Source organism: Pan paniscus, chromosome 14, assembly GCF_029289425.2.
Source record: "Pan paniscus chromosome 14, NHGRI_mPanPan1-v2.0_pri, whole genome shotgun sequence".
Classification (NCBI taxonomy): Eukaryota; Metazoa; Chordata; class Mammalia; order Primates; family Hominidae; genus Pan; species Pan paniscus.
This window is the reverse complement of record NC_073263.2, coordinates 19,441,384-19,454,360: the sequence shown is the minus strand read 5'-3', so window position 1 is coordinate 19,454,360 and position 12,977 is coordinate 19,441,384. Positions and strand designations below refer to the sequence as shown.

Genomic DNA, 12,977 nt, shown 5'->3' with positions numbered 1-12,977 from the left:
TTAGTGGATTAAAATAGTATGCTTAGTTCTCACTTTAAATCCCTAAGTATTTATGACCTATTTAAAAGGTAATCACTTGTCATTAATAATTGATGAACAAAATATTATGTATACCTGAATTAGAGCTCTCTCTTCATATTTGTGTGTGTTTGGGCCCATGTATTGAAGGAATTATTTATGAAAATTTCACCATTAAAGTTAATTGCTGTTAAATTTTAGTGACTTTCACATTAATTTTTATAACCACTTTATTGAGATGTAATTAACATACCCTAAAATTCACCAATCTTAGAACATTTTCATCATCCCCAAAATAAACCCCCTATCTATTAACAGTTCCCCTTTCAACTCCAACTCCTCCAAAGTTCTAGGCAACTGTTAGTCTATCTTCTGCCTATAAATTTGCCTCTTCTGTAACATTTCACATAAATAGAATCACACAAGTACTTTGCAACTAGTTTATTCATGTGTCATACTATTTTCAATTTTTTCCCATGTTGTAGCATACATCAGTACTTCATTTGTTTTTATCCATTGCATGGATAATACTGTATTTTTATCTATTCTTTCATCTGTGATGGGACATTTGAGTTGTTTCTACTTTTTGGCTATTATGAGTAATATTATCATGAACATTTGGGTCTAAGTTTTTGTGTGGACACAGTTTTTTTTTTTTTTTTAACGAGACGGAGTCTCCCTCCTGTCACCCAGGCTGGAGTGCAGTGGCGAGATCTTGGCTCACTGCAACCTCTGTCTCCCGTGTTCAAGCAGTGTTCTGCCTCAGCCTCCCGAGTAGCTGGGATTACAGGTGCCCGCCACCATGCCCAGCTAATTTTTGTATTTTTAGTAGAATCAGGTTTTCACCATCTTGGTTAGGCCGGTCTCGAACTCCTGACCTCGTGATCCCCCCACCTCGGCCTCCCAAAGTGCTGAGATTACAGGTGTGCGCCACCATGCCTGGCCTGTGTGTCCATATATTTTTATTTCTTTTGGGTATATACCTTGGAGTGGAATTGCTGGGTCATAGGGTAACTCTGTTTAAATTTTGACAAACTTCCAGTTTTCATTTTTTTGTTTTTTGTTTTTTGAGACGGAGTCTCGCACTGTTGCCCAGGCTGGTGTGCAGTAGCATGATCTCAGCTGGCTGCAACCTCCGCCTCCCAGGTTCAAGCAATTCTACTGCCTCAGCCTCCCGAGTAGTTTGAATTACAGGCGCCTGCCACCACACCCATCTAATTTATTTTTTTGTTTCTTGTTTTTTGTTTTTTTGAGCCAGACAGTTTTCAAAAGTGGCTACACCACTTTACATTTCCCACCAGGATCTTAGAGAGGTTCCAGTTTCTCCACATCTTTGCCAAGACTTTTGTTCTCTTTTTTTTTTTTTTTTTAAGCATGGAGTCTTGCTCTGTTGCCCAGGCTGGAGTACAATGGCATGATCTCAGCTCACTGCCACCTTCGACTCCAGGGTTCAAGTGAGGTCTCTTGTGTCTCAATCTCCAGAGTAGCTGAGATTACCAGTACCTGCCCCACCACGCCCAGCTAAATTTTGTATTTTTAGCAGAGACGGGGTTTCGCCATATTTGCCACGCTGGTTTCAAACCCCTGACCTCAACTGATCCACCTGCCTTGGCCTCCCAAAGTGCTGGGATTATAGGCATGTGTCACCACACCCAGCCTCATTCTCTATTATAGTCATCCTCTTGGATATGAAGTGGTATGTTGTCACCTTTTTTTTTCTTCTTCTTTTGGGACTTGTCACCTTTTTTTTTCTTCTTCTTCTTCTTCTTCTTCTTTTGGGACAGGGTCTCACTCTTTCGCCCAGACTGGAGTGCAGTGGCGCGATCTCAGCTCAGCTCAACCTCCGCCTCCTGGGTTCAGGCGATTCTCCTGCCTCAGCCTCCAGAGGAGCTGGGATTACAGGCGCATGCCACTATGGCCCGGCTAATTTTTGTATTTTTAGTAGAGACAGGGTTTCACCATGTTGGCCAGACTTGTTCTCGAACTCCTGACCTCAAATGATCCATCCACCTTGGCCTCCCAAAGTGCTGGGATTACAGGCATGAACCACCGCACCCGACCGTCGTCGTCTTTTTGATTGGCATTTCTTTGATGCCTAATGATGAGCATGTGCTTATTGAGCATTTGAATATACATTAATTTTTAAAAGTTTAACCTAAAATAAAATTATAATCCTCTTTGCCCTCAGATGATGGAAACAAAATCAAAAAAATTAACAGCATCAGAAAATAGAAAAAGGAATGCTTTTAGAGAAGAAAATGAGAAACAATTATATGGATCGTCAAATACACTTTTGAAAAAGATAGAGGGAATCCCAGAAAAAAAGGAAAAGACTTCACAGCTACAGCTTTCAGTAGAATGTGGCACGGATACATTACTGATCCAAGAGAATGTGAATTTACCTCCTCCTTCCACGTCAACCATAGCTGATACATTTCAAGAGCAACTGGAAGAGAAAAATTTTGAAGACTCCATTGTACCAGTTGTGCTTTCCGCAGATCCAGGTACGTGGCCCCGAATTTTGAATATTAAACAACGGGACACTCTTGTTGAAAATGTTCCGCCTCAAGTAAGAAATTTTAACTTTCCAAAAGATAATACAGGGAGGAAGTTTTCAGAAACTTATTATACACGGATTCTTCCAAATGGTGAAAAAACCACTAGATCCTGGTTACTTTATTCAACCTCAAAAGATTCTGTGTTTTGTCTATATTGCAAACTCTTTGGGGAAGGAAAAAATCAACTGAAAAATGAAAATGGGTGCAAAGATTGGCAACATTTATCACATATTCTTAGTAAACATGAAGAAAGTGAAATGCACATCAACAATAGTGTTAAGTACTCAAAATTAAAATCTGATCTGAAAAAAAATAAAGCTATTGATGCTGCAGAACGCAGATTATATGAAAATGAGAAAAATGATGGTGTGCTGTTGTTGTACACGTAATATACCTGAGTTGTTTTTTGGCATGATGATCAGAATCTTACATTACTCAGAAAACATCTGTCCTGCAATAGTCAGTACTATTGTGTTGTAAGTCTCCTCTACAGAGTAACTTGCAGCAGTTCCTTAGCAATAAGTATGATAGCAAATAAATAGCAAACAATGTTTCCATTCTAAATCTAAAACTAATTAGATTCAATCATCATTAGGCAATGACTTCATTAGGCAATGAAGATTAACAATAGGTAATTGTTAATCTTCAAAATCTATCAATTTACACCTATTTAAAAATTGGCATTTAATGACTGCCATTTGATGGGTTTGGTTAATATTCTGTTCTTGGCTGGGCGCAATGGCTCACGCCTGTAATCCAAGAACTTTGGGAGGCTCAGGCGGGTAGATCAATTGAGGTCAGAAGTTCAAGACCAGCCTGGCCAACGTGGCAAAACCTCGTCTTTACTAAAAATACAAAAATTAGCCAGGTGTGGTGGCACACACCTGTAGTCCCAGCTACTCAGGAGGCTGAGGCAGGAGAATCGCTTGAACCCAGGAGGCAGAGGTTGCAGTGAGCTGAGATTGCACCACTGCAGTCCAGCCTGAGCAACAAAGCGAGAGTCAGTCTCAAAAGAAAGAAAAATATTATGTTCTAATTACCTTGAAAGAGGAAAGAAAGGCTTGAATTGATCAATACCAGTTTGAATAAGATACTTATGTGAAGAAGCATTCTCAACATTATTATTAAAGTAAAACTACTCAGTTTACAGAATGGGATCTGAAACTACAGCTTTTTGCTATTAAACCAAATACTTGTGATCTACTTCGTTTGAGCAAAACAGCATTATTTGTTATGTTAATGATGGTTAATTTCCATTTTATTGGTTTTATGTTTATTTTAATTTGTAAATGTTTTAGCATTTATTATTGTATGTGAACTATATTTACCTATTTTATGTTGATAAAAATATAAAAAATATTAAAATAAGTATATATTAAGTTAACCTTCAAGTGTTATGGGCTTTTTTCTCCCTGTGAAAAGAGATGGCATGCTTGAAATTTGAGATACACCAATGAAAATTAAGGATTTAAGTTATTTTAGATGGTCAGCAGCCCCATCACTGTATTTAGTAAATCTCCCTTCTGTTTCTGATTTCTGATGTCAATTTTGTAATATATTAAATTTTTATATACTATTCCTGTGAAACAAAATGGCATATGAGCAGTGACTAGGACAGAAGGTGCGTTCTTGTGGGATGACACTAGGAATACTTGCAGACTCTCAATGATACCAGTGTATATATTTTTGGAATACCCGTGAAAGTAATCCTCATTAACTTCTAACCATTTTGAGTGTTTGTTTGTTTGTTTTAAATAGAGATGGGGTCTACTATGTTGTCCAAGCTGATCTTCAACTCCTGGTCTCAAGCGATTCTCCCACCTCAGCCTCTCAAAGTGCTGGAATTATAGACTTGAGCTACTATGCCCAGCCACCATTTTGGTTTTTGACAACTAGATCATTTAGTATTTTCAGACATGGATCTGAATGTGGCTTTGGGACGTTTCCAAAAATCCAGTTTGCTCTAGAAGCCCAGAGAATACTCTAGAGACTGTAGAACAAGTTTTGAAATTTGTTTGCAAATTATCAGCGTACTTACAGTGGCTCATGCTTGTAATCCCAGCACTTTGGGAGGCCGAGTGGGGTGGATCACTTGAGGTCAGGGATTCAAGACCAGCCTGGCCAACATAGTGAAACCCCATCTCTATTAAAGCACAAAAATTAGCAGGGCGTGGTGGCACATGCCTGTAATCCCAGCTGCTTGGGAGGCTGAGGCATGAGAATTGCTTAAACCCAGGAGGCAGAGGTTGCAGTGAGCCGAGAACATGCTACTGCACTAGAGCCTGGGTGACAGAGCGAGACGCCGTCTCTAAAATAAGTAAACAAATATACTCATTATTTCATTAAAGCTTGCCAATCAACTGAATCACAGATTCATAGTATAATTAGACCCTTTCGTATTTGAGCAAACTACTGAAATCAATCAGTGGCTGTTTAAGATAATTTGGCATAACCATCAGATTTATCAATTTAAAAAATAAAATTAGATCCTCACCTTAAATTCATTTATTTCATCAGCATACTGCACACCTAGAAGGCACCATCAATTCCACACATAGCAATTAAAGGTAAAAAATTCAGGCCGGGCGCGGTGGCTCATGCCTGTAATCCCAGCACTTTGGGAGGCCGAGATGGGCGGATCACTCGAGGTCAGGAGTTCGAGACCAGCCTGGCCAACATGGTGAAACCCCGTCTCTACTAAAAATACAAAAATTAGCCAGGCATGGTGGCACATGCCTGTAGTCCCAGCTACTCGGGAGGCTGAGGTGGGAGAATTGCTTCAACCCGGGAGGCGGAGGTTGCAGTCAGCTGAGATCATGCCATTGCACTCCACCCTGGGCAACGGAGCAAGACTGTCTCAAAAAAAAAAAAAAAAATTCAAAAGATATAGGTGTTTCATTGACCTGTGTTCACTGTAAATAGCTTTCAAATTTTCATTATGTTTGACATCTTTCATAATACAGTGTTAGATGATCCGGGCTCAGTGACATATACCCATAGTCCCTACTACTTGGTAGGCTGAGGGGGAGGATCCCTGGAGCCCAGGAGTTGGAGTCCAGACGAGGCAATGTAATAAAACCCCAACCCTTAGAAAAAAAAAAAATCAACTAAAGAAGAGAAGATAAAAATGCAAGTATCTCTATATGGGAATAATTAAATTTTTTCCTTTTCTAGTTTTTAATATTTATTTATTTATTTATTTTGAGGCAGAGTTTTGCTCTTGTTGCCCAGGCTGGAATGCAATGGCACGATCTTGCCTCCCTGGTTCAAGCAATTCTCCTGCCTTAGCCTCCCGAGTAGCTGGGATGATAGGTGCCCACCACCGTGCCTGGCTAATTTTTTGTATTTTTAGTAGAGATGGGGTTTCACCATGTTGGCCAGGCTGGTCTCGAACTCCTGACCTCAGGTGATCCGCCCGCCTCGGCTTCCCAGAGTGCTGGGATTACAGGCGTGAGCCACCATGCCCGGCCTAATTTTTATTTTTTTAACATTGTAAAATTAATGTGGTCGGCCACAGTGACTCACGCCTGTAATGCCAGCACTTTGGGAGGCCGAGGCGGGCAGATCACGAGGTCAGGAGAGCAAGACCATCCTGGCCAACGTGGTGAAATCCCGTCTCTACTAAAAATACAAAAATTAGCTGGGCGTGGTAGTGCACGCCTGTAGTCCCAGCTACTCGGGAGGCTGAGGCAGGAGAATCACTTGAACCAGGGTGTTGGAGGTTGCATGAGCTGAGATTGCACTATCACACTCCAGCCTGGCGACAGAGCAAGGCTCCGTCTCCAAAAAAAAAAAATTATTGTGTGCTCACTGTAAGGAAGGAAGGGAGAAAACATAGATGTGAAAGTCCTATTTACCATCCTTCACCTCCCCAGCTGCAGGAACTGTCATCACTGATCTGGACTGTACCCAGGGTTTCTTTTCATCTTTTTAACTACTTCACTGGGAAAAGTCATTAGAAAAAATTATCTCCTACTACTAATTTTATATCAAAAATTAGAAAGGATAATCTCAATAGTCTTGGAGAAAATGGCAATGCCAATTAATATTGACTTACTGGTTTTCTCATCTCACTGAGGACAAGTGAGATGGTTTTCATAAACTTCTGATTTTCAAAATTGCTATCTTTAAAATTCTTACATTGACCTATTTTCCTCTTGTGATTTCTTTGGTCCTCTCTTAGTGTCATGAGCCAGTAAGAGTTGCTAATAGCCACTTTATATATATACTATGTACAATTTGCTACATAGAATGTAAAAGTGAGGCCAGGCTCAGTGGCTCACAGCTGTAATCCCAGCACTTCGGGAGGCCAAGGCAGGCAGATCACTTGAGGTCAGGAGTTTGAGACCAGCCTGGTCAGCATGGTGAAAAGCCATCTCTACTAAAAATACAAGAAAAAGTCCGGGCGTGGTGGCTCACGCCTGTAATCCCAGCGCTTTGGGAGGCTGAGGCGGGTGGATCACCTGAGGTCAGGAGTTCAAGACCAGCCTGGCCAACGTGGTGAAACGCTGTCTCTACTAAAAATACAAAAAATTAGCTGGGTGTGGTGGTGCAAGCCTGTAGTCCTAGTTACTCTGGAGGCTGAGGCACGAGAATCGCTTAAGCCCTGGAGGCAGAGGTTGCAGTGAGCCAAGATCATGCCATTGCACTCCAGCCCGGGCTAAAAGAGCGAAACGCCATCTCAAAAATAATAATAATAATAATAATAAAATAAAATAAGCCGGGTATGGTGGCATGTGTCTGTAAATCCCAGCTACTCAGGAGGCTGAGGTGGGAGAATTGCTTGAACCTGGGAGGCAAAGGTTGCAGTGAGCCAAGATTATGCTGCTGCACTTCAGCTTGGGTGACAGAGCAAGACTGTCTCAAAAAAAAAAAGAAAAAGTAAAAATGAATATAATTGAATGGAAGATCTCAGTCAAGTTCAGTGGAAAGAATAATACTATATCTTTTTAGGTCTCATCACTCTTTTTGTCTCCAAAGCTCTGAAGTTCCCCATTACTTGGAGTTTAAAATTCCTCAACTCGTTGACACAACATAAGATCTTAACATAGGCAGCTGCAATCATCAGTGGCAGATGAATAGGGAAAGGCATAGACAAAGACAATATGAAGGCACAAAATTTTAGAGCTGGAATAGTGCTGTATAACAGGGGTCCCCAAACCCCTGGCTGTGGCCTGTTAGGAACTGAGCTACACAGCAGGAGGTGAGCAACTGGCGAAGGAGCATTACTGCTGAGCTCCGCCTCCTGTCAGATCAGGGTTAGCATTCGATTTTCATAGGACTGGGAACCCTATTGTGAATGGAGGTTGCAGGCTCCCTGTGAGAATCTAATGCCTGATGATCTGAGGTGGAGCAGTTTCATCCTGAAACCACCCCTACCCCCTTCATCCATGGAAAAATTGTCTTCCATGAAACTGTCTTCCCTGGTGTCAAAAAGGTTGGGGACCACTGCTCTATAAGGTTGACTTACAGTGTGTGACCATGTTAAGGCTGAAATTAAGAATTTGAGGCTGGGCTGGGTGTGGTGGCTCATGCCTGTAATCCCAGCACTTTGGGAGGCCAAGGCAGGTGGATCCCTTGAGCCCAGGAGTTTGAGATCAGCCTAAGCAACATGGTGAAATCCCGTCTCTACAAAATATACAAAAATTAGCCAGGTGTGGTGGCACACATCTGTGATCCTAAGTACTTGGGAGGCTGAGGTGGGAGGATCACTTGAGTCCTGGAGGTTGAGGCTACAGTGAGTCATGATCGAGCCACTGCACTCCAGCCTGGGCTGGACAGAGTGTCAAAAAAAAAAAAAAAAAAAAAAAAAAAAGCTGGTCCAAGGTGAGCCAGTAAAGTAAGTCAGTTATCTCAATTGTTCACAGTCAGTTACAAATTGAACTCTCCCTCCTCTCACTACTTCACTTTAAAAAAAAAAAAAAAAAGTGCTGGGCTCAGTGACTCACGCCTGTAATCCCAGGACTTTGGGAGGCCAAGGCGGGTGGATTGCTTGAGGTCAGGAGTTCAAGACCAGCCTGACCAACATGGTGAAACCCCATCTCTACTAAAAATACAAAAATTAGCCAGGCGTGGTGGTGGGCAGCCTATAATCCCAGCTACTCGGGAGGCTGAGGCAGGAGAATTGCTTGAACCTGGGAGGTGGAGGTTGCAGTGAGCCGAGATCACACCTTGCACTCCAGCCTGGGTGACAGACAGAATGAGACTCTGTCTCAAAAAAAAAAAAAAAAAAAAAAAAAGAATTTAACTAGACTTGAAAGCAAATTTTGAGCCAATTAATAGAATCTTTGTTTTTAAGAGGGTGTGAAATTAGTTCGGGAATATAGTGGTGTTAATTTTAAATGTGGACAGTAGATCATTTTGAACTAATATCCTGGAAATCACATTTAGAGTGAAGAGCATATTAATCCAGTTTGCTTCTAAGGATAAATAAAGCCAGAGAAACCCCTGGAAAATAAGACTTAACACCTCACTCCTGTTGGTATTAAAAAGCCTTTCATAATATGTGCCTACAAATTAATAAAATTGTAAACCTTTAGAGGCCAGATGCCTGGCTGAGCCCTGGGCACAGAGATCCATGGGGCCGAGTGCGTGCTCCGGCACCCGGGCGCCTGCCATGGGCTTTCTGGGGACGTGGGCCTGCATAGCACCCTGCGGGGCATCTCACATGAGCGTGCTGCTGCGTAACCGCTCACACTGCGTCCAGAAGCTGGGGATGCGCTGCGGCCTGCAGGGGCGCCTCCACCACGTGCAGGATGGCCTGCTGCGACCAGCTCCAGGATCGCAGTCACCTGCTGGCTCACCGCGATCCTCGTCCTGGAGCTGTGTGAGGAGGTCACGGTCTACAGGATGGTAAGTGACAGCTGCTGCAGGGAGAGGAGCCACCCCTCGGTGCCTTACTATAACTTCCAGAAGAGCTGGCGTCATGAATGTCATCTACCCCAAATCACCTACGGTTTCATCACCAAGGAGGCATCTTCTCCCACTGGACCAAGAGGAAGCCTGTCTTGGAGGGGCAAGTAGCCTCCTTCACCACACTCCACCAAAAACATTTAATCTATGGATCCTGCCTCTGCCACATGCCAGGTGGACCTAAGATTCCTTTCTGCCCCACTCTGAGGACACTTGGAGCTGTCTCAGTCCTCAAGACTTGAAGGGGAGCGGAGGGGGTGCCCTGTCTCCACCTCCACTCTCTGAGTAATCCGCAGCATTTTGGCATTCACCCCACCTCCAGGTCTGTCAAGTGGCCTTTGCCCCTGGGGCTGATGGCCCTCCCTACTCACCAGCATTATGACCGTGTGCCATTCCTGGTGCTTCCTCCCCTGGCTCCCTACTGTTGAAGGCCAAAAGAGTGAGGGTCGTGATCAACTCAGTATATTACTGGAGGCTACATAAGTAAACAGCAAACTTCATGAAAGCTGGATGTTGGCAAACTGACAAACTGTGTCTGCCACCCAGAAGGAATGCTGAGGGCGTGACGCCCCAGACACAAGTGTTTCTTGTAATTAGGCACATCTGAAGCTTGTTAGCAATAATGTTAATCTGTGATCAATTAAGCAGCTTGACCAGTCGTTACCTCCTGCTCCCTGCTCTTTCTACCCAATAAATAGGAAGGGCTGTAGAGGCTCAGGCAGCTGCCTTTGCTCACTAGAAGCAGGGACCTGTCTTCTTCCCCTGGCCCTTTCTTTAAAACAGTTTCTTTTAATTTTTCATTTCTACATTCGTCCTCCGTTCAGTCTCGTAATGACGGTCTCAAGTAGTAACAGTAGTAACTGTCATAATGACGCTCTCAAGTAGTAACTGTGGCGGTCTGTCACACCCTACCGCCCTTTGGTGCCACACTTCTCAGGTCGGTCACCGTGGTTGGGGCAGCAGAGAGTCTAGGGTTTGTTGGGTGAAGGCGCCATTGAGCTGTGACTGTCAGTGCCATATTAGGAACTTATGGATATTTCTGGAGTGGGGGCGGGGGGGAGACAAAAATGAAACAAAACAAAACAAAGAGACTTGAGAAGGTATTATAAACAATTTAGGTCAAAGAATTTAAGATAGCCAGACATGGTGGCACATGCCTGTAATCCCAGCTACTCAGGAGGCTGAGGCAAGAAAATTGCTTGCATCCGGGAGACAGAGGTTGCAGTGAGCCGAGATCGGGCCACTGCACTCCAGCCTGGGCGACAGAGTGAGACTCAGTCTCAAAAAAAAAAAAAAAAGAGGCTGGGCGTGGTGGTTCACGCCTTAATCCCAGCACATTGGGAGGCCAAGGCGAGTGGATCACCTGAGGTTGGGAGTTCAAGACCAGCCTGACCTACGTGGAGAAACCCCATCTCTACTGAAAATACAAAATTAGCCACGCGTGGTGGCGCATGCCTGTAGTTCCAGCTACTTGGGATGCTGAGGCAGGAGAATCGCTTGAACCCAGGAGGCAGAGGTTGTGGTGAGCCGAGATCGCACCATTGCACTCCAGCCTGGGCAGCAACAGCGAAATTCCGTCTCAAAAGAAGAAAAAGAAAAAGGATTTGAGAAATTTGATGGACAAATCCCTCAAAAAGACAATTTAAAAAGCACAGCAAGGCCGGGCGCGGTGGTTCACACCTATAATCCCAGCACTTTGGGAGGCCAAGGCGGGCAGATCACAAGGTCAGGAGTTTGAGACCAGCCTGACCAATATGGTGAAACCTCGTCTCTACTAAAAATACAAAAATTAGCTTGGCATGGTGGCGCATGCCTGTAATCCCAGCTACTCAGGAGGCTGAGGCAAGAGAATCGCTTGAACCCAGGAAGCAGAGGTTGCAGTGAGTCGAGGTCTCAAAAAAAAATAAAATAAAAAAAGAAATATGTTAATGGTAGATGTAAGTAGTGGTTATAAGGATGTTGACTCTAATTTTTTTTTAATTTTTATTATTTTCTTAGAGACAGGGTCTTGCTCTGTCACCCAGGCTGGAGTGCAGTAGCATGATTATGGCTCACTGTAGCCTCAACTTGCTGAGCTCTAGCAATCCTCCCACCTCAGCCTCCTGAGTAGCTAGGACTACAGATGAGCGCCACCACGCCTGGCTAATTTTTTGTTTTATTTTGGTAGAGATGGGGTCTTGCTATGTTGCCCAGTTTGGCTTTGAACTCCAGGGCTCCAGTGATCCTCCTGCCTCAGCCTCCCAAAGTGCTGGGATTACAAGCATGAGCCACTGTGCCTGGCCACCAACATGACTCTTTTTTTGAGACAGAGTCTTGCTCTGTCATCCAGACTGGAGTGCCGTGGCACAATCTCAGCTCACTGCATCCTCCACCTCATAGGTTCAAGCAATTCTCCTGTCTCAGCCTTCCTAATAGCTGGGATTATAGGTGCACACCACCATGCTGCCTAATTTTTGTATTTTATTTATTTATTTACATTATTTATTTTTTGAGACAATCATGCTGTGTCGCGCAGGCTGGAGTGCAGTGGCATAATCTTGGCTCACTGTAACCTCCGCCTCCCAGGTTCAAATGATTCTCCTGCCTCAGCCTCTCGAGTAGCTGGGATTACAGATGCCCACCACCATGCCCGTCTAATTTTTGTGGTTTTAGTAGAGACAGAGTTTTGCCATGTTGGCCAGGCTGGTCTCAATCTCCTGACCTCAGGCGATCCACCCACCTTGGCCTCCCAAAGTGCTGGGATTATAGGCATGAGCCACCGGGCCCGACCCCAACATGACTTTTAACAGCTCAAGGCCACATCCATAGGATGACCCCTAGACGCTTGCCTGAGAAAACTCAAGATCACCTAAAGAATTTACTGTTTGTTCCAGCAAATACCTCAGGCTAGGACCCCCATCTTCCAGCCTCTGTGGGAAAGAGGGTAGGAGCCTAATTTTAATAAGCACCAGTTGGCAAACCCAACTGGGTTTCACACGGACCAACTCCCCCAGTTTCCACTTTTTGGAGTTTTTTATTTCCCTGACTTTAATGAGCCCCTGCTCACCCCCTCCTTACTCCCTCATTCTCCCTTTAAAACAACCAGTTAATTCCCATCGAAGTTTTCGTTTGTTTATTTTTATTTTATTTATTTTATTTTTTTTGAGATGGAGTCTTGCACTGTCACCCGGGCTCCCAGGCTAGAGTGCAGTGGTGCAATCTCGGCTCACTGCAACCTCTGCCTCCTGGGTTCAAACAATTCTCCTGCCTCAGCCTCCCAAGTAGCTGGGATTATAGCCACGCGCCACCACGCCCACCTAATTTTTTTTATTTTTAGTAGAGACGGGGTTTCACCATGTTGGCCAGGCTAGTCTCGAACTCCTGACCTTGTGATTCGCTCGCCTCGGCCTCCCAAAGTGCTGGGATTACAGGGGTGAGCCACCGCGCCTGGCTATTTTTGAGACTGAGTTTCCACTGTTGCCCAGGCTAGAGTTCAGTGGCATGATCTTG

General features: G+C 44.0%; 1 protein-coding gene across 5 annotated transcripts in view; it reads left to right on the top strand.

The window, feature by feature from the left end:
- ZMYM5 (zinc finger MYM-type containing 5) overlaps positions 1-12,977 on the top strand; it is a 70,677-nt gene that overhangs the window by 36,215 nt on the left and 21,485 nt on the right. For all 5 annotated transcript variants that reach the window (XM_003833000.6, XM_008958493.6, XM_063595898.1 and 2 more), the window contains one exon: positions 2,207-12,977. This exon is cut by the window's right edge and continues 21,485 nt beyond it. In XM_003833000.6, coding sequence (XP_003833048.1) covers positions 2,207-2,965 — 759 coding nt within the window. In that variant the 3' untranslated portion in view covers positions 2,966-12,977. The remainder of the gene's footprint in view (positions 1-2,206) is intronic.